The following is a 22,747-nucleotide window of genomic DNA, read 5'->3' on the forward strand; positions in this document are numbered from 1 at the left end:
AACATACAATCAATAATTTTCATTTCCTTCCTATTTTATATTTCTTAAAATAGATATTTATAACTTCCATACTTATAAAAATGTTATTATCACAAAAGGTTTTATTCTAATGGCCTACAATGTATATTGGAAAGTGCAAGACTGGGGCACCTGATTAACTCAGTTGGTTAAGCATCTGAAGTCTGATTTTGGCTTAGGTATTGGTCTCAGGGTCATGAGATTTGTCAGGCTCCCTGCTGAGTGGGGATTCTGCTCTTCTGGGAGATTCTCCCTCTGCCCCTCCTCCCAAAAATAAATAAATAAATCTTTAACAAAAAAAGAAAAAAGAAAGAAAAGTATGATGAAAGACCAAAAAAACCATTCTATGCATTTATTCTTTTACTTAGTAATTCATAATTTGGAGTGTTGCTGAAAAATTCCTGAGAATCTTATTCTCTCATATTTGCTAAATAGATTAAGACTAATTTATAGTCTTAACATAACCATAAAATGTGTAGACAAGATAATAACATACCACCCTTAGGTCAAAGTTAATCAGAAAAGGTAGCAAAGAAATTAATTCTGCAGAAATACTATCACAGCCTAGACTTTTAAATGAATAGACAGATACATATAACCAGCTAGCCAGCCAATCAGCCAAGAGGATAATGAGAACTTGACGTTGAGAATGCCTCTCAAATTTTAAAGAAGGAAGTAAGGGTAATCTCCCAAATTTCAGGAGGATTAACTATAACTAGGAAGAAAAAGGAGAAGGAAAAGAAGGACAAAGAGAGAGAGAAACGGGGAAGTGAGGAAGAAGGAGGAGGAAGGAAAAAGAAGAAAGGATTTCCCTCAATTTATAGATGAGAAATCATAAATTATGAAAAGAGAGACACCTGGGTGGCTCAGCAGTTGAGCATCTGCCTTCGGCTCAGGGTGGGATTCTGGAGTCCCGGGATCAAGTCCTATATAGAGCTCCTTGCATGGAGCCTGCTTCTCTTGTCTCTGCCTCCCTCTCTCTGCCTCTCTCTCTGCCTCTCTCTGTGTCTCTCATGAATAAGTAAATAAAATCTTAAAAACAAAAAGAAATTTTGAAAACATAATAACTTCCCCAGGAGTGAAGAGGTGTGTGTAGAGCCAGATTTGAACCCAAACATATTTACTTTCAAATCTCTTTTAGAGGTTCCTGGGTGACTCAGCGGGTTAAGTGTCTGCTTTCAGCTCAGGTCATGATCTCGGTGTACTGGGATCAAGCCTGCATCTGGATCGCTGCTCAGTGGGGAGTCAGCTACTCCCTCCTGCTCACCTTTTCTGCCCTTCCCCCAACCTGTGGTCACTCTTTCTCAAGTAAATAAATAAAACCTTTTTTAAAAATCTATTTTATTTTAAATCACTAACCCAAGAGAATTGGAAATCCATTTTTAAAAATCACAGAACACTAAGAACTGCATAGTTCCAAGGAAATAGAAAATTCATAGGAACACTGTCTCCAGCACTGTTCTATAGTAGAGAATACTTATTTTTTTTTCAAAGACCAAAAACTAGTTATTTAGAATTACCTACAATGACAGAAGGTATCACATTGTTTTATCATGACAGGAAGTTGATCATTACTAAGTACGTTCTATGTGCCATGTCCTTTGTGTGAATAATTTTGTTAGTATCTCACCATGCCATTGTACTTGGGCTTATAATGTTATTTCTCATATTTGCAAACTGAGTTTTGGAGAGAGTATATGATTTGTCTAAAGATTTGAATTCACTTTTCTCTGTTTCATTCACTGCACAATGATGTCTCCTATAGGATATGTATTCAAAGTGCCTTTTTCTTTGTCCTCACTGGGTGATGGTCCATATCTCTTCTTTGTTCCTATGGATGGACTCAATGATAATCCTTAACACATATAGTGTTTTATCTGTCACATACTATTCTAGGTGTTTTACCTTTATTAACTCTTTTACTAATCACCAGCTCTAAGAGGTAGATTCTATCACTATTTGGCAAAGGAGGAAACTGAAGCACAGAGAAGTTAGCTGACTCATCCAATTAATAAATGGTAGAGCTGGTATTCAAGCTCACATGATCTGGCTACATACACATCCCTTCCTTCACAGTCTAGGAACAATATCAGTCTTCCTGCCAGTTTTACCTTATATAATAAATGATTAATTGCCACTCTGATTTGTAAATTGATTTCTTAAATTGACACTCTTATTTGTAAATTGTAAGTAGGAATAGTGTTAAAGACCAGTACCACTACACATTTATGATAAAATTGAACATTCAAAATAATAATTAGGTTCTTAAAAATTTATTTATTTATTCAAGAGAGGGACAGAGAGAGTGGGGGAGGGAAGAGAGAGAGAGAGAGAGAGAGACAGAGAATCTCTAACAGATTCTCTTCTGAGCATGGAGCCTGGGGCAGAACCCAATCCCACAACCCTGAAATCATGACCTGAGCCAAAATCAAGACTCGGAAGCTTAACAAACTGAGCCATCCAGGCACCCCTAATAATTATATTCTTGACCAATAACCAATGCTGCAATCACCCAAGGTTAAGCAAAACATATAGTTTCTCTCAAGAGACTCTTCAAGGCCATGGCCATACTATGATTGTCTAATTCTCTTAAGGAAACAGTGAGTCAAGTGAGTACAAAATGTGAAGTTCAACTTTTGAAATTAAGTTTGTTTGACCCAGATTCACCCTTTATTTCCAGAACTGATAAGAATTCCTGGTTACATCTAAAGACCATAGTCAGTTACACAGGTGAAGTAGAAAAACATACAGTTGGTAAATTCCACACCAGAAAAGTCATTAAAGCCTCTTTTCTATTGACACTTAGCCTTTCTGAGTCGATTTTGGCTGCCTTATAGCAGAATCAGGAGAACGAATCATTCTCACTTTAAGAATGCTCTTCTAGGGACACCTGGGTGGCTCAGTGGTTGAGCATCTGCTTTCAGCTCAGGGCATGATCCTGAAGTCCTGGGATCGAGTCCCACATCAAGTTCCTCGCAAGGAGCCTGCTTCTCCTTTTGCCTATGTCTCTGCCTCTCTCTCTCTCTCTGTGTGTCTTATGAATCAATAAAATCTTGAAAAGAAAAAAAGAATGCTCTTCTATTATCTGCCAAACTCCCTTTAAAAAGCAAATAATGTTCCCTCTACCTTTTATATTTTTTCAAGAGGATGATAGAAAAAGTTTGGGCCCTAGATCTTTAAAACATTCATGCCCTTGACTTTTATTTTCAAACAAAATTTGTATTAAATAATTCTGGGGGTGCCTGGGTGGCTCAGTGTCCAGCTTTTGACTCTGGTTCAGGTCATGCTCTCAGGGTTCTGGGATCGGCCCTGAGTAGGGCTCCATACTCAGCAGGGAGTCTGCTTAAGATTCTCTCTCTGTCCTCTGTCCTTCCTCTTGCTCATGCTCTCTCTTTCAAATAAGTAAATAAATCTTAAAAAAAAAAAAAAAAAACAAACTTTTAAAGGAACACTGTTAGTGACTTTTAGGCAACTCAAGTGATTGAATAGGATAGCACATATTGGTTATTATTTCCCAGTTTATTAAGACAGGAAATGTTGACCAAGACATCTGGTTAACCTTTTAATACATTGATTTTTGTTTTGTTTTGTTTTGTTTTGTTTTTGTTTTGTTTTGTTTTGTTTTTAACCACTGGGACACTCACTACAGGCAAGCAGGCAAGTAGATGGCATGTGAGCCTAGGTGGTTTTCTCACAACTAAACCAGCCTTCACTCTTCCAGCAAGATGCTTGGTACCAATACAGAATACATCATTTCAGAATGAGAGAAAAGTAAAAAACATTTATTACCTTTCAGTCCAAATCTTAAAAGTGAATTAGCAAAGTGAATACTTTTAAAGATCTTTATTCCATAAGCTTTGCAACTTTTTGTCCACATTGGAATATAAATTTTATTTAATACACATTTAAAATGACTTTTGTAACTACAGACAGCCATTTAAATTCTGCTACGCTGACAAAGTTTGTTAATAAAAAGCATTAGGTGTCGGTGTGAATTTCTAGAACAGAAATTTCAAGCAATCAGTAATAGCAAAGGGCTTGAGTCCATGACTTTTTCCTTCCCTCAGGGTTCATTTCTTCACTTCTACTCCAGTTCAGAGGCTGTCTCATTTCATGTTCCTCAGGATCATAGATTACCAATAATCCCATCTTTTTCTGCACTTTTAATGTCTCCTTTTTCTATCTTTTAATCTTTCAACATAATATCCCTCAGGACAAAAAGCTTCCCTCAACCTTATAATCCTCATCTCTCTTCGTGTTTCACAATCATGACTTCTAAAAATTTTTCAATGTTGCCTCATTCACATTCTTGGTTTTTGTTCTTGGGCATCTTTTCATTCTCATCCTCTTCTTAAGCAAGAGTACACACTATCACAGCTTCAACTATTACAAAATACAAATAATGAAATCTTAGTCATCCAGTCCTTTCTCCAGAAGATACACATGGATTTTCCCAGTCCATTATTTGCCCCATCATTTCATACTCAACACATATAATCTTCAACTCTTTCATAACACACCTTACCTACTATAAAACCTATTTTTCCTTCTATTAACCATCTCAATAAGGAGTGCTTTCTCTGTCTCTGTCTCTGTCTCTCTTTCTCTCTCTCTCTCCTATTAAAGATGGTCAGTTGCCAGGATGCCTGGGTGGCTCAGTAGTTGAACATCTGCCTTTGGCTCAGGGTATGATCCCGGAGTTCCAGGATTGAGTTCCACATAGGGATCCCTGCATGGAGCCTGCTTCTCCCTCTGCTTATGTCTCTGACTCTCTCTGTGCGTCCCTCATGAATAAATAAATAAACTCTTTTTTAAATAAATAAATATGATCACTTACTAATTTGGGATGATTTTACACCTTGAATCCCAGAACACTTGAAACATTTTTTTCCCTTTTGATGTGGATCACTTCTGCTATTTAGCAAACTGAGGTTTCTATTACTCAGCCATAAAAAAGAATGAGGTCTTGCCTTTTGCAACAACATTGATAGACCTAAAGGGTATTACACTGAATGAAATAAGTCAGACAGAGAAAGACAAACACCAGATGATTTCATTTATATGTGGAATCTAATAAACTAGCCAACCAAACAGACAGAAGCAGAAATTGTCTCATAAATACAGAGATCAAATTGATAGCTGCTACAGGGGAAGGGTAGGGGATAGACAAAAGAGTAAAGGGGAGTGGGAGATACTAGCTTCCAGTTATGGAATAAAAGGCAAACAAAGGTACAAACATAGAAAACATAGTGAATGGTACTATAATAATATTGTGTTGTGACAGATGGTAGCTACACTTGTCCTGAGCACAGCATAACAGATAGAGTTGTCAAATCACTGTGTTGTACATCTGAAACTAATGTAACACTGTGTGTCAACTGCACTTAAAAAAAAAGATACAAAAATAATATATTTTAGTATCTATCTATTCCTATTTAATTCCTGAGAATTGCTATGCATTTAATTTTTTTATAAAGTTCATTAATCTGGAGAACAAATCTAAGCATCAATATCTGCCCAAAATAAATTTTAGGTAGATAACAGAATCAAAATACAAATATTGTCATAAGATGCATCTGGAAATTATATTCTTAAGGGACATGTTAGAATAATATAATAAATGCTTCAGAAGATTCTTTTTTGCATACATGTTTTAAAATGCATTTTTGACTCTCACAACATCAGTAGGGAAACAATTCAAATGAAACAAGCCACTGACAATATTCTGTCAAAATATCAATATAGATTGCATTTGTCAGCTGTTTCATTCATAGTTAAATGTATTGTGTGTGAATTGGCTTGTAATCCTTCATCTTGTTTTCTAAATGCCATGCTTTCTTGAATTAGCATTGGTTTTCATTATTTTTAACACTAAAATTTCATTTTAATTGTGTTCAGTTATGATGAGGTGGAGGTACCCAGCAGATATTGTGGATATCTTTGCTTTGGCAAAATTACAGTGAAGGAGTATTATAGGCTTCAGTGGTAAGAAAGTCTAATTTTGTCCTCCCCTTATGCCAGACACTTTACCAGATATTCATCTTATTTTGGTTCCTATGTACATCTCATTCCTATTTAGGATATACAGCTTTTCTAATTAATTTAGATCTATGTACTTTTTCTACCTTTTGAGGTGTTATTCATCTAATTTAGAATACCTGCTTAACACCATGAATTACAGTGTAGAGTTGAAGAATAGAAAGAGATGTGTACTAAGAGTCTAGAATCTTGGATTTGAAGAAGAGTAGTTTTCTAACTTGTCATTCTCTTTATTCATGAGGAACATGTTTAAGAATGGTAATAGTGGGACACCTGGATGCCTCAGCAGTTAAGCATCTGCCTTCAGCTCAGGGCATGATCCTTGGTGTGGGGATTGAGTCCTGCATAAGGCTCCTTGTGAGGAGCCTGCTTCTCCCTCTATGTTTCTGCCTCTCTCTCTCTGTGTCTCTCAAATAAAATCCTAAAAAAAATTGTAATAGCTAACAACAGCAATTGTACTGTTGTTAGCTATTACAATTTATTCCTTTAGGAATATAGACAGAATTTGTACCAGAGTTCTACAGAACTTAAGCAATACATCTTGAAAGGCATATATGACCTACCACACCATGTCAAGATACCTCCAAAGCCCAAAAGATTGGGACAATTGAGCTTATGTTAGAGTTCTAGATGTTAAAACAGCTAATTAAGATACAGTCAGAATAGTAAATTGTATTTGGCTACACACAATAAACATATGTTCAAGGAAGAAAAACAGGAAAGAAGAGTGGAAAAAAATAAAAAAAAGAAAGAAAGAAAAAGGAAAAAAGGAAGTCCAAGTAGATAGAATTAGGAACATTATTGTAATTTCATTTCATTCTCTCTGCATATGAACTTTAACTCTGGAATGTTAGAGAATGAAACTAATTTCATTTAACACTATATATAGATAGATAGATATAGATATCATAAGTCTATGTTGGGTGGAATTGAAAACTGATTCATGTTTGATCTTCTAACACTCTAGTAGCAAATAGACAAGAAAAAAATCATAAAAATTATTAAAAATTTTTGAATTAGGTTGTTCAAAATAGAAAGCAATCAATATTCCAACAGATATTTTTTTCATAATACACATACACTCTGAAAATTGCCTTGCTTATATTATTCATTTGCATTCCACGATAAATTTCAGATACTATTTACGGTCTAAGTTTTTTGTTGTTGTTAATCTATCAAATAATATCAGAAGCACAGTCATAGACAATCTCCCCAGATGATCTCTATAGTGACAATCAGTTTCATAATTCTCATTTTTGATTCTTCAGAACCCTATTTGTTTAGAACAAAAGTAATTCATTTGAAACTACTCTCCTATATGAAGTGGAAAAAGCCAAAGAGGGCCATCTATAATTTCATTATTCAATGACTGTTTCTTTAATCTTCTCCTAAAATGTACAAGCTGTATGAAAGTCAGACAATACTTTTATTTTCTTCCATGTAAAAAAGCTAAAACAATGGTATAACGGATACATTTGTATCCATTTACCATGGATAAAGCTAAAAACAATGGTATAATGTAATAAAGCTACATTATAAAAGTACTTGTAGCAAGGTGATTCTGACATAATTAAAAAAGATCAATATATGGAAAAAACTTCCAAGTGACACAACTATTTGAACCTTGAAAACTGTACATTCTAAAAGAAACAGAAGCACACTGGTAGCAAGTATTAAATATTTAAAAGGTTAGCAGTACACATAAATCCTTCTAATGCATTATGGTTTCACTTATTCTACTATTATTTGATCTCTCTCATAAAAGTGAATGCAATAAAATTCTAAAATACAGAAAATTCTAAGTGGATTTGGGCTTCAATCACTTATTCATAATGTATTTTGAATTGTATTAGGAGAGAGTTTGTTTTCATCTGTAAATACTAAATACTAAAGAGTAATAAAGTGCTTATAATGCTCAAAGTAGCAAGATACTAAAACATATATATACGTATATTCAAGAAATCTTGGACAGCCTGGGTGACTCAGCGGTTTGGCACCTGCCTTCAGCCCAGGGCCTGATCCTGGAAACCCGGGATCGAGGCCCACATAGGGCTCCCTGCATGGAGCCTGCTTCTCCCTCTGCGTGCCTTTCATGAATAAATAAATAAAATCTTTAAAACTGTTTGTCTCTGTTAATATTCTTTTTAAAATTTATTTATTTATTTATTTATTTATTTATTTATTTATTTATTTATGAGAGACACAGAGAGAGAGGCAGACATAGGCAGAAGGAGAAGCAGACTCCCTGCAGCGAACCCAGTGTGGGACTCCATTGCAGGACTCTATGCCAGAATCCATGGGGCACTCAATCCCAGGACCCCAGGATCATGCCCAGAGCTGAAGGCAGACACTTAATCATGAGCCTCCCAGGCATCCCTGTTAATATTCTTGTTTCTTTTCCCATATATCTAGAAATATCTAATAATATACTTTAAAATTGATCATGTATCAAAAAACAGAGAATAAAAAGAGTACATAAGAAGAAGCAGTACAAAAGAAGTTTCCCTCAAAGTATATAAGCATGAAATAATGTGGAATAGTTGCAAAGTCAAAAAGAAAAGTGTTTTTTCCCCAAAAGGAAAGAAATACTTTTTATGAAGGTGAGTAGTTTAAAATCTACAATACTATATATCTCAGTTTGAGACATTAATTGAATTTCTCAATACATTAAAGAAATTGACAGAATTTTCAATTAAAGTTGGGGGAAGGTAATTAATAATGTAGCTGCTGCTTAGAAAATTGTAACAGAGACATGAGAAATCTGAAAAAAGTAACTGAATAATGTATAGAGTTGTTGAACAGTTCTATTGTACACCTGAAACTAATATAAACCTGTATGTTAATTATCCTTCAATTAAAAAATTAAATAGAATTTAAGAATAATTTAAAAATTAGAAAACAAAACAAAAGAGAGAACAAAATGTTTGTTGCCACAGGAAGAGGATTGGGAGGATGGGTGAAATAGGTGAAGGGAGTTAAAAGGTACAAACTTCCAGTTATAAAATATATAAGTCACAGGGATGAAAAGGACAGTATAGGGAAAATAGTCAATAATATTGTAATAATCTTGTACAATGACAGATGGCAACTATACTTATGTGCAAGCATTTTGTAATGTATATAATTGTTGAATCACTATTTTGTACACATGAAATGAAAATAACATTCATGAATATAATATTGTATGTCAATTATACTTCAAGTAAAAGTGTTTAAAAAAATGAAACAAAGGAAGGAAGGAAACCAAGTGCTTAGAAACTTTAGCATTTGTCTCCATAAGGGTTATGTGCTTTCCACACTTTTTTCTTTCCACATTTTATTCATTAGTATTCTACTAATTATTATTTGTCTTAGGATTTTACATAAAATATCAGAATATAAGGTTAACACTAAAAACCTAACAGAATTTTGGGAGGTATTGATTTTTTGAAGGGCAAAAATAAGAAATCTAAAGTATTAAAAAAAAACCTGAGTATTAGTGCCTGTAAAAATAATAATTTGAGCATATTTGAAACTCAAAAAGTTGGAATTTTAAGTCATTTAATATATCTCTGATGCTCAAAAATCTAAGAAATAATAAACACTAAAAATAATAATAATAATGCCTTAAGAAATAATCTTCCTTAGAATGAATTGCTCACTACTTGTGTATTAATTATGCAGTAAGATTTTTGAATTATAACTTAGGAAAAAGCAATCCAATAAATTAAAAATCCAACTTTGTTTTAATCAGTGTTGCATGGTAGAGAGCAATTTAAAAAGACTTTCATCATGTCTATTTCTAGAGAACTCACCTGGTTTGCAATCTGCCGAGCAAGGACATCCATCCTTGATCCTGATTCTGATATCATTTTAGCCGCATAGATCACATCAGTGGTATGCTTTAGTGGTCCTTTGCCCCTTAAAGTAGAAGAATACATGTTAGTTGCAGTAGCTTATGCTAAGATACAAATGCAAACACACACACAAACACACACACACACATGAGTCTGCCTCCCCACCCCCCCCACCCCCCCGGAGTACTGGCCATTCACTTTACATCCTTCAGTTATGGAGAGACACCAATTAGATAGCAATATTAAATGGAAAATGAAAAACAAAAGAAGTCTCATTGTGTTGAGATTCAGGAGATACTGCCAAGAAGATGGACTTCATTAGATTTTCATTCTCAGGTATTTTTAATAGTAGATATCTCAAAGCAATAGTATTTTACTAATTGTAAGAGGAAATATGAGATTTTGGACCATATATATATATATGGTTGAAATATATATATATAGAATATTGAATATATATATATAGAATATTCATTATATATATTGAATATTCTATATATATATTCAACATTGCATTTTCATCACCAGGTATACTTTTTAATCTTCCTATTTATAATCCTTTTTTTAAATAGTCTTCCAGTTAACTGCATTTTGTTTTGGCCACATATCTTCTCCACAATGCATTGTAGCATCATAGTAACACTGAGTATGAATCTGGAGTCACACTATCTTGGACCACTTCATATTGTTTGTTTAAGTCAAATGAGATAAATAGACACTCTATGTCCCAGTTTCCTTGGTGGTAGGTAGTAGGAGCACATGCCACATGGAGTCATTCTAATGATTATCTGATCCATTGTCTAAAAAGTGCTCAGAACTTGGCTTTATAGAAAATAAGCATTTAATATCACCAGTTGTTATTGTTGGCAGTTGTTACTTTAAAATAGTTTTGTTTCCAAATGCCATGGAATAATAATTTGGTTCACTTATGAGATTTACAAGACAGGTAAGAAGAAAAGTGCATGTCTTACACTTTCGGACGGGGATAACATAAGGAAATATTTTTCTATCTTCTCTTTCTTCAAAAATAAATGATTACCTAAAGAATGGAAACTTCCATACACCCCAACCACTCTTTTCCCTGTGTCTGATTCCTTACTTTCTTCTGTCTGTCAATATGCTGACCATTCTAATTTGGTTTCTGTTCCTTGTCCTTAGCACAGAATGAATGGAAGGAATCACTGAATCACTTATGATTCAGTGATGTGATGTGATGATTCACATCATCAAAAGTGTTTTGATGCTTCTGAAAGAGCAGAGAGTGAAGGAGGTGTGAGGAAAGATTAAGCTGGTCAGTGTGAGAAAAGGAAGATTCTAAGAGGTCAAAATACAGTGGAGTTAGAAGAGGAGGGGAACAGAAACAATCTCTGTCCCTGTCTTATTTACACCTTGGATGGGTCTTTGGAATAGATGTCCTGATACAAAATCTAATGAGATTTATCACAGAGGAAAATCTCTTACTAAGGAGACTATCATTGTGTAGCAACAAAAGTGGGGATTCATGCAAAGATAAATGATGAGAGTATTCTATACTTAAAAACTGGAATACCAGAACACTTGTGCCCTGTATGCCAAAATGGCCCTTTCACTGCATTTTTCTCATGATGCCTCTCAAATTCGTTATAAGCAGGTTTTCCAGTAAGAATGGAATTCCATGTTTAACACAGTGAAAACCTGGCCCTGGTATATCGTTATCACCATATTTCTCCTCCGGATATACTAGCATAGGTTGCTTTGCGATTTTTTAAAAAATTGACATTAATTACTACAATGTTTGAGTTGCTCTTATCACATTTACTTAATGCATCAAGCAGAACTAGATGTTATGTACATGGTTATGTTCACAAAAGGCAATGTGCTTCATTATTTCCATGCATCTCTAGAGAAAGTTAAATTTAAATAAAGCTGTCTAAGCTTGAAAGGCAATGTATCAATATTCCAGGTTTTAAGCAATGGACAAAGGTTGTTTGCAGCGAACACTCTAGTAGCTTAGACAATGGACAGAATTACATCTAAGGAATGCAAGCTAATGTACACTTCCCCATCAAAATATATATTTCCCAATATGAAAACCCTAGAGTGATGAAAAGGAAATTACCTTTCGCTTTAAATTCATACATTGTTATGAGACCACTATCTTAAACACATGTAGAACTTAAAAGTAATGACAGACCACAATTATTCTATTCTTCATGTTCCTAATTAAATGTATTGCCTGGCAAGCTTCCTACTGAGTGCCAAACAAAATACACATTTTACAAATGATTCCATATCATGCCAAGCTTCCAGAGGAAGCTGCAATTACTGAAACTATGATAAATTTTTAACATTCCAGCCTGAAATGCTGAAGTGCTATGTAATGAAGGCTTTTTAAATTGGGAAACGCATTCAAAGGTTGTTTGCTGCCTTCATTTTCATAATGGGTTCTCAGGATCTCCTGTCAGCAAATTGTGTCTTAAATCATTGAGTTTGGATCCAACTGAGAAAGATACCCAGAAGAGGATGGGATAAACTTTAGAAATATTTTAAAGAAAGTGGAGGCCAGAAACCTTTGATAAATGGTGGCTGCGATAATAATCTATTTCCTCTGAAAGGACAGCAGATCTAGCTCCGGAGTAGGGAGTCTGCCAACTAATCATTAAAATATAGGTTAGAAGGTATAATGGGAAAGCAATGTGCTTGCCATGGAAAAGTCTTTTAGGCAAGTGAAAGAGATACCTTAGCAACTTATTGGTATAACATTTCAGCCATTTTTGACCCTGCTCCAACCTTGACTCCCATTCCTCCCACACCCTCACCCCATTTTTGGCATCCACCTCTCCTTTCTCTTTGGATTATCACAAGAAATGAGATGATACAGCTGATTAGTAACAGCTTTGTCTTTTCAGAGACAGAAAATATCTATGAAATTATTTGATATTTTCTGCCAGTGATTAAAAACAAAACAAAACAAAACTTTATAATATATTGTGTACTTGGTAACCCATACATTTTTGATTACATAATATTACTTCCCTTTTCAAGATCAAAAACCATCCTTTTAATCTTCTTCTCCTTTGCTATTCATATAGAATAAGTCCCATGACATTGTGGCTCACTTAATGAATGAATACAATGATAGTATATATTTTATTCCATAACAGTAGCTAACACATTTAGCATTTCTATGGGCTAGGCACTATTCCATACACAAACTGATTTGATCATTATAATAACACTATGAGTTTAGAATTATTGTTATCCTTATCCTGCAGATGAGGAAACTGAAGAATAGAGATGTTAAATACATCTTTTATTAAGTTACACAGGTAGTAAGTGTTAGAGACAGGATTTGACCCCAGGCAATCTGGTCACAGAATCTGCTTTTAATACCTATCTTATACTTCTCCCAATAAAACACGCTAAGATAAAATTAAAATATTAATTTTAATTGTTAACTAGACTTGTGATAATTACACTTACAAATATCGAATCATTTTTTAAAAGATTTTATTTATTTATTCATTGCAGACACAGAGAGAAAGAGTCAGAGACACAGGCAGAGGGAGAAGCAGGCTCCATGCAGGGAGCCCGATGCGGGACTCGATCCTGGGTCTCCAGGATCACACCCCAGGCCAAAGTCAGCACTAAACCATTGAGCCACTGGGGCTGCCCTCGAATCATTTTTAATACTTGAAACTAATATGTTATATGTCAATTATACCTCAAGAAAAAGATAATAAAATATATATAGGAAAAAATATTAGAAAGATGTCCTCAGCCATTGATGGCAGTTACCATAAATGCAAGAGACAGCAAAGACAAGGGTTAGATTTAGGAGCTGGGTGGTTAAGAGGTCCGCCAACAGTGACTTGTTCATGTACAATAGCCTCAAGGAACACAAGCTAAATTTGTCTCATAGTTCCAACAGAATAAAACTGTGCTACATTACAGAGACATTTAAAGTCATGACAAATGCCTAAAATGGTATCAGTACTTTATAGTCTTGGGATTTCATTCTTGAGATACTATTACTTTTCTCTTTTACTTATCTCAGTACCCCTTACTCTGTCTTCCCCTTTCCTTGGATTCTTAATACCAAACTCAAACTCAGCCATTGCATAAGCCATACTAGAGGGGAGATTGCAATTGGATGTTTATTTACAATACAAGACATAGAAATTTGATCTAATATTAGCTTTAGATATAGTTATTTTATTTAATTCTAACACTCAAATTTGCTGTTGCAATAGGGTGAAATGAATAAGGATTCAGTAAATACATTTTGTCTGCATCCCAGTTCTGTTACATATGAGCTGTGTAGCCTTGGATAAATAACAGTTGGTCTGAACTTATTTTCTCTTCATTAAAATGATTATGATACTTGCCACACGGTAAGGATTTATTAAATCATTTATTTTCCACAGTACTTGGCACATACTAGATGCTCAGCAAATGTTATTTTTTTTCTTTTCTTCATCCCTTTATGAATAATGGTGTTTTAATAAAAAAGTTGTTTGCCTTTTTATTTAAAAATTACAGTACTTGCCAAACAATATGAACAGACTTCACACAATTGAATTTTTTCTTATACCTGATGACAATATAGCCCTGTATAACCATGTTCATAATATCCTTTCATAGGTTATAAAATATATACACCCATAAACTGTGTGTTCATAGTCATTATTGTTGTTCAAGGCTGTTCTTTAATTCCTTATAAGGAGTTGATTTAGATGTAGTGACATATTTTTGGTGGTAAAAGCCTTCCAAGATAAGTGCTTTAGCTTTACAAGGGTACCATCAGGATTCTCTTACTCTAATTCTGAAAGTAGATAGAAAAGAAAGAAGTAATTATCATGAAAGCAACCAAAAATGATGAGATAAAGAGAGGTACCAGACTCAAGCAAGGACACACTGTTCTGCTTCTGTTCAAACATGAAATTTTAATTAGGCGATTCTCTCCCTCCGGATGTTACTTTCTCTTGTAAAGTGTTATTCTCAAGTTTTGAGGACTCTGTAAAAGTCCTTGGAAAACCAGCAAGTGAATAATCCGCTAACAATCAGCCTGAGTAATTAGTATCTTAAGGAACCTTTGGGATTCAAGTCGGAAAAAGGTTTTGCACCATGAAAAAAAGAAAATATTGTCTGAGAATTGTATACATTTTTTTTCATTTCTGCTCTTGTCCTATATTATTCATAATAGCCTAATTGCTATAACATCAAATATTTTAGTGGCTTAAAGTAGGTGACATGATACATAGCCATTGAAGAACCACGTCTTCGAGCTCTAAGAAAACCTGATGGCTAAGGCTTCATGGCACTATGCTGGGTCTGCTGTATCCACACATCTAACATGAAAAATAAGTGGGACTCTCCTAGGAGATTTTAAGGATCAGGTTAAGAATTGGAACACATCATTCTGATCCATATTCCAAAGTCCAGAAACATGGACTCACGTAACTGGGATATGTTCTGTTTGGGCACAGGAACAAAAGAAAACATGGTTTTACAGCTTTTCCTCTGCACCTATTCCTGGGGCTGCTAAAATTCTATACTTGTTTTTAGCAACTAAAATCTGTGCTCCCTGTAAAGGGTATTTTGGATGTCACCAAGTGCTTGAGAAAAAATTGGGAAAGAACCAAGGCTCTTCACCAATACAGCTGAAATTATGAGACATATACTCTGCCTGGGAAGAACACCAATTCTATTTTTTGTTTTGAAATGATCACATTGTAGATAGTCTATTATTAAAGATAAAAATTATGTAAGCTTTACTTTTGGCATAGTGATGATAGTCTTTCACATTCAATCTTGTATTTGTTTATGAAACAAGAACAGGGCTTATTTTAGAGATCTTCTGGGGGATCAACCTGGGGATAATACTTTCAGCTATTATTGTTATAATTATTGCTGCTGCTGTTACTGCTGCTGCTTTATTATTGTGTGTTTGTATATAGGGTGTGCATATAAGAAGTAGGAACTCCCTTCTTCAAGTCTAAAAACTGGTTTTCTAAATATATATGTATATGGCATAAATCTTTTCTGTGTTCTTCAGCCCCCAAATTCCCTAATTTACCCTCAACTTGTTAGTTTTGTACCAAATCTTAAACAGACTATATAGCATTTAGAGAAGGATTTCATCAAGTACTCTTAAGGGCCCCAAACACTGAATATCTGGTGGAAGCAAAAGTAGAAGTAGAAGTAGAAGTAGAAGTAGAAGTAGAAGTAGAAGTAGAAGTAGAAGTAGAAGAAGAATTTCCTTAGCAAAGTTTGTTTTTAACTTGTAGGCAAAGGAGAGGTCAGCTAACCACATATTTTCATTTTTGTGTTTAGTAAAACAGAGATAATGTTCTCCAGTTCTTCCTACATGTGAAGATTTCACTACTATTTGTAAAATTTTGTCCTGAGAGCATACTTAACAGAGTTTTTATGTCCCAGGAACTGTTAAAATGCTCAAATTTCCCACTGAATTCTCACACCCAGCTTTGTGCACCACTTCACAAATTTAAGATTGCATCCTGGACACTCCTGTAACTGTGCATACCACAAGTTATGCTGCCTTACATATTCCTAGAATCTATTATCTGTTCCAAGAATCTAATATCTACTGTTCTGTTCTACAATCTATTATCTTCACCCTATAAATAAGGAAACAGAAGCTTAAAAGCTCAAGGTTCCTTAACTTTTCTTTAAGGTATATGAATATTGGTTGGCTTAAATTTAAAAGCAAGGGGTTGAAGTCATTAGTACCTTCAGGGCCAATTAAAAATAAATCATGTGTGGAAGTATCATCACAGCTTTCCTGTGAGGACTTATCTTGAAGCACTGAAATTCAAAGGATAGTCTGATTCAGTGGAATGCTTCATACATTGTAAGGAAATACATGAGAACAAGAGATTCCTAGGTGGTTTTATTAGTGGGGTTCCTTTAAAGCATCATATTCTGTCTATCTGACCAGTACCAAAAGTTATAAGATAAATAACTTCTCCTTTGATTAAATTTATTTTATCAGTAATTTGACATTTCTCTCTATCGCTCTTTCTTTCATTCTATTTGGGACCAAAAGTAAATATATCTAAGGGGGTGGGGGTATAAAAAGGAAAGTTACAATTGTGTTTTTCTCTACCACTAGACTTTTGACTTTTGATTCTGAGAGAGATGTATCCTAGTGGTAGGATTGACAATTGGAAATTTTCTAGAACCAAAAGTGAAGCCATTAATGTTCTTTTGAGAATTCTAAAACTGGTGAAAATTGTTATGTATAGGTACAAGTTTTTTCTAGTGATGTTAGCCCTATTTTTCGCTGATCAAATAAGTTGTTTTAATACCACATTTAAAGATCATAGACATCTAAGAAACTTTGCTGCTCTCATCTATTCTTCCAAAGGCAAGGACATTCTCGTGCTGACCTAAAGGGAAAACTGGAGTTGGTAGTTGCATGGATGCCAATTCTCACTGCTCCCTCTATGTCCACAACTGCAATCACATGTTGTATCAGCTGGTCTGCTAATCCTTCCTCACATAGAGTCCTTGCATCAGTGTCCTATGGTACTGTAACAAATTATCCCAAATTGGTGTCTTAGGACAACACAAATTTATTATTTTACAGTTCTGGAGGTCAGAAGTCCAAAATAAGTTTCATGAGGCTAAAGTCAAGGTGTCAGGATGGCTGGTTCCTTCTGGAGGCTCTGAAGGGTGAAGATACTCCCTTGTCTTCTAGCAGCCACCTATATTCCTTGGCTTGTGGCTTCTTCCTCTATTTTTTAAGTACATAACTATAATTATGACTCTATCATCACATCAGTGGCTCTTTCCTTACTGATTTCCTGTTCCTTCTTGTAAGCCCCTCTGTAATCACTTCGAATCTACCCAGATAATACAGAATAACTTTCCCACCTGAATATCCCCAATATAGCCACATTTACAAAGTCTTGGGGTGCCTCAGTGCACGGTTGGTTAAGCGTCTGAATTTTGGTGATGATCTCAGGGTCATGAGATCAAGCCCCTCATTGGACTCCTGTAGAGTATGCTTGAGATTCTGTCTCTCTCTTTCCTTCATTTCATAGAAGGTGACATTCATAAGCTCACAGGATTCATGGGATTTGGAGGTGGACATCTTGGAAAGCCATTCTCTAGTTTACCCCGTCCCCGTAAGTCACTACCAAGTGGTTCGACTTGGTTCCTATAAGGGATCTACTGGTTCTCCTGGACTTAGTTCAGAATCAGTGCTCTGGTGGATGCTTCTCCAGCTTGCTAGTTTTTTTTTTTTTTTAATTTATTATTTTTTTTTCACATGATCTGTATTTACTCTGCCAGTAAAAGTGTCAGGTGTTTTTTTTTTTTTTTTTTTTTTGTTTTTTTTTTTTTTTTTTTTTTTTTTTTTAGGTTCTTGGTTCTTAATGGTTTGCTAGCTGTATGTTCTTTTTGGAAATCTGGAAAAAAACAGAGTTACCTGGAGAGATGCTTTATGTGCTTGGTACTGCTCTCTTTCCTCCCTCATACACCACACATCAATTTTAGCCTGCCTTTCTTTCCTCCCAGGGTTACATAAGAAACACACACAACTACTGAAAACACATCAAACTTGAGCCTGGGGCAAGAGGAGGGAAGGAATTCTATTCTGCGGGAGATGGGGAAAGTTTTTCAGGTGATTATTGCATGTTGTCATTTTTTCTTTTTTTTTTTTTTTTTTGTTGTTGTTGTTGTCATTTTTTTCTTTGGGACTTAGAAGCTTTGAAAATTCTGGAACATGTTTTCATAAAACATTGAGAAACTATACCCAATGCAGGGGGTCTTTTAGGGAAAACATTACAGTTAAAATTATTTAAGATACTCTTGCAAACAATTGATTATTGAAACTGAAACAAAGGATAAACTTCTCACTGGTGGCTCTCCAGACTCAGAAGGTAGTGAGTATTGACAAGGAAATCCATTTATATCTTTCCACATGCATGGAAAAATAACCCCTCTGGCATCCTCTCCCCCGCCCCCCCCAAAAAAAGACTTTAAGTCATTATTCATCAATACCTTCTCAGGACATAATGGGAAATCTGTACTCAGCACCAACATTTGAAAACAGGTCTTTCCTGGCCTTCCACACATTACTTCTCTGAGTGTGCACATTAATCAAAGCCAATGTACTGTAAATACAATCATACTCTCTGACTGTGGGAGTCCCTCTTTTTTCCTGTTGGCATTGGCCTCAGCATTAATCATGTATATGATATCTTACAGAGCCTGGACATTTTTTCCAGCTTCCCCTTAAACCACTGTGACATACTAGCTGCTCTTACTCCTTTACTATCAGACCAAATTTTATGAGCGTAGAAAATAATCACTTTCAATGTATGAAAACAATATAATTTAGCTTTTATTATTTAGCATTTGACATTCTTAAAGCCTACATATCAACTCACTTTCTACTCTGGTCACAGCCTTATGTTATTGTAAGGTCCTGTTGAAGAAACACATGAGGGTGAATGGATCACTTCATCAAGATCTATCACAGTTAACAGATTGGACATAGAGGTGGCTCAAGGGTCAGGCTTGCTACCAGTATCTGGCCTTCTCATTGCTTCTGAGATAAGGAAAAAGACCAGTAGATCTTTGTCATGGCCTCCCTCTCTTTCCTAGTCTTGTTGAATATAGCTACAATTTATTAAATTTTAAGATATCACAAAGCCTACCATTTTCAATTGTCTTATTCAGATTGAGTGTGACTTGATACACGCTGTTTTATGCAGCTAGTGTAAAACCACAGCCCTGCACATTATGCCCGCAGTGTGATCCACCCTCTTGTCTGTGTGTGGTGACTTTTTGCCCTAAAAAATCCCTTGCCTTAAAATAAAATAGACTCCTGCCATACTTAGTTATTTAGACCTGCTTTTATATTGGAGGGCTCAGTCTGGAGGGTCACATGTTGATATCAGACTGAACCATATTAAAAGGACCATAACCTAGTTTCAAATTGTGTGCTTAATGATTTATTTCTGATTAAACCAAAATTACAATAGAAAGGACTAGAAAAGAAAGTCAGGGCTTAGAATTTCTTTTTTCTTCCTTCCTCTTTTTTTTTTTTTTTTTTAACACTCTAGACTGTTTTGTTCTTTGTTAGGCATGGGTGCCTTGGGTCAAGGTGTCAGTTTGCATGGGACCACAGATCTCCTCCGCCCTTCTCTACAGGGGGCCTGTTTCATTCAAGGCCTGCCAGTTCTCTCTTTCTGAAAATAGGCCTCAAAGGTTTCCCGAAATTCTTTTGAAAACTTTAATGATGGCATGCAAGCATATTGAACTTGACTGAAATGGATGCCTTTCTCTCCTGTCTAGAGCTCCTCCCTAAATCTCCATGTTTCCGGGAGTTTTTGAAACTATTCCTTGAAATGTGAGATACTGGGTCTCCAATTAAGTGGTGGTGGGAAGGGGAGGCAGTGTTTGGGAAGAAAATAATAGGAAACCAGAACATCACTAGCCACCTGATAAGATGGTTACTCTGAACAAAATGCAAATTTCAAGAGGAAGCTTATAGAATTCATTTTTATGACTTACAGTCTGGGAAAAAATGGGGGGAAAATGACATTTTCCCAAAGGCAAAAATCATTAAGATTATGACTGTTCAATGGGATCAGTTCCAAGAAAGCTAATATGATTATTCCAGGAGCTGGGATTCTTAAGACATCCCCTCTTCACATTGAACTTTTGGTGCTTTGAACAGCAAAACATTCATAGTTTTAGCCAAATAGGTTACTTTGGGGCCATCATTCAGCCTGCTCTGTCAAGCATAGAATGAGATAACACATATTTTACTTCATCCCCTCTCTCTATGTATATTTACTCATGTTACCTGTGTGCTAATAAATTATGCATATTATAAAATATAGAGAGAAATATAAATTATAAAGAGATCAGGTAAAGAGAAAAAACTATTTTAAATATCTTGCTAATGATAATGTCATTAAAACTGATCTCAAGGCACAATATACATTCCTTAAGGAGAAATTTAACATATGAGTGTTAAAGAATGTAAGTCCATTCTTCAAGCAGTCTTTATGATAATTCATTTTATTGGCCTGGTTGCTGTCAATTTTTATTAGTTCATCATTTATTTTAACTGTAATGTGGCTAACAAATATCTCCTCCTAAGAATAAAAAGAACTGTCAACTTCTGACATTCTTTGTTTGGATTTCCCTTTTAATTATCCTAATTTTTTATAAAAATTTAAAAACAGATCCAACTTGATGAAAGCTTAGTTAAAACTAGATAGTGTTGGGATCCCTGGGTGGCGCAGCGGTTTGGCGCCTGCCTTTGGCCCAGGGCGCGATCCTGGAGACCCGGGATCGAATCCCACGTCGGGCTCCTGGTGCATGGAGCCTGCTTCTCCCTCTGCCTGTGTCTCTGCCTCTCTCTCTCTCTCTCTATGTGACTATCATAAATAAATAAAATAAAAAAAAATCTTTATTAAAAAAAAAAAAAAAAAAACTAGATAGTGTAGGGGATCCCTAGGTGGCTCAGCAGTTTGGCGCCTGCCTTTGGCCCAGGGTGCGATCCTGGAGTCCCGGGATCGAGTCCCACGTCAGGCTTCCTGCCTGGAGCCTGCTTCTCCCTCTGCCTGTATCGCTGCTCTGCCTCTCTCTCTCTCTCTCTCTCTCTCAATGTCTATCGTGAATAAATAAATAAAATCTTTTAAAAAATATTAAAAAAACTAGATAATGTAATCCATAAATCCAGTTAACCAGGCACACATTAACTGTGATATGTTGAAAGCAATTGAACAAGTGAAGGTGCCATAATCAATCTTTCTAGGCTGTAGAACTCTTTTGTCTGAAATATACAGTAAAGGAGAGGATCAGCATCAAGCATATATAAAATACTGCTAAGAATACAATTCTTAACATTTCTGATAACAAACAGAAATAAAATTTCAAATGTTTTCTTTCCACTGTCCAATAGAATACCTAATAGTCCCACTTTAGAGATTAACATTTAAACACATAGCTCAAATGTTATCTTTCCCAGAAGGTCTTTCCAGTTGCCTAAAGCAATAAATACATATTTAGTCCCTCTGAACATTTCTGCCATCTTACAGTACCTCTCTTGAGATTGTCATCCCTTCCTGCCTTAGAGTTATGTATATGCATGTCTTAGCTCTAGAACTAGAGACTTAAGCTTTTTGGGGAATTGACAATTCATACTTAAGTTTCTCAGAACATCTGGAGGCAAGGAAAGCAGTAGGGAGATAAACAAGAACTTACATATAGTTCTTTCACAAATAAATGTTTCAAGAGATAAGTTAATCAATTCCCTTATCCCAGGTGCAAAGAAAAGAATACAGGACCATGAAGTTTATTTTGTACTCTTTTCTCTATTAGGTATACCAAACAATAGATTACCAGAAGGAATGAAAGAGAAGAACTAGAAATAAGAGTATATTTATTTTAAAGGTTCAAAATAAATGTCACATTCATAACAGATAATCACCTTTAAGCATCTGAAAGGATGAAATGAATGATTATCTTGAGACACTATTTTATTTAAAAATTTTTAAAGATGGGCCTTCAACATATACTCAGGTATAATACATCTTCCTTCTCCTTTTATAAATAAGTTCTAAATAGAAAGTATAAATGACCATAAGAATGTGTTTTTATTATTCCTCACTTATTGGATATGAGAGAAAGAAGCATTAATTTAAAGAAACTAAAAACAGTTTATTCTTGTAAAAGGACAGATGCTATAGTAAAGACAACAGGAATATTTTTAGGTGTTATTTAGAGCAGCAAAGAACTAAAGGTGAAAGGCGAATTCAAATTGAAAACCAGAAAACATTACAAATAAGAAAAAAAATTCCAAGGAACAAAAGGATAACTTATTTTTA

At 35.1% G+C, this 22,747-nt stretch overlaps 1 protein-coding gene across 2 annotated transcripts in view; it reads right to left on the minus strand.

Annotated features, from left to right (window-relative positions):
• Nucleotides 1-22,747, minus strand: part of CTNNA3 (catenin alpha 3) — a 1,688,099-nt gene that overhangs the window by 77,115 nt on the left and 1,588,237 nt on the right. For both annotated transcript variants that reach the window (XM_077894689.1, XM_077894690.1), the window contains exon 16: nt 9,852-9,957. In XM_077894689.1, coding sequence (XP_077750815.1) covers nt 9,852-9,957 — 106 coding nt within the window. The remainder of the gene's footprint in view (nt 1-9,851; nt 9,958-22,747) is intronic.

This window comes from Canis aureus, chromosome 4 (assembly GCF_053574225.1).
Source record: "Canis aureus isolate CA01 chromosome 4, VMU_Caureus_v.1.0, whole genome shotgun sequence".
NCBI classification, from domain to species: domain Eukaryota; kingdom Metazoa; phylum Chordata; class Mammalia; order Carnivora; family Canidae; genus Canis; species Canis aureus.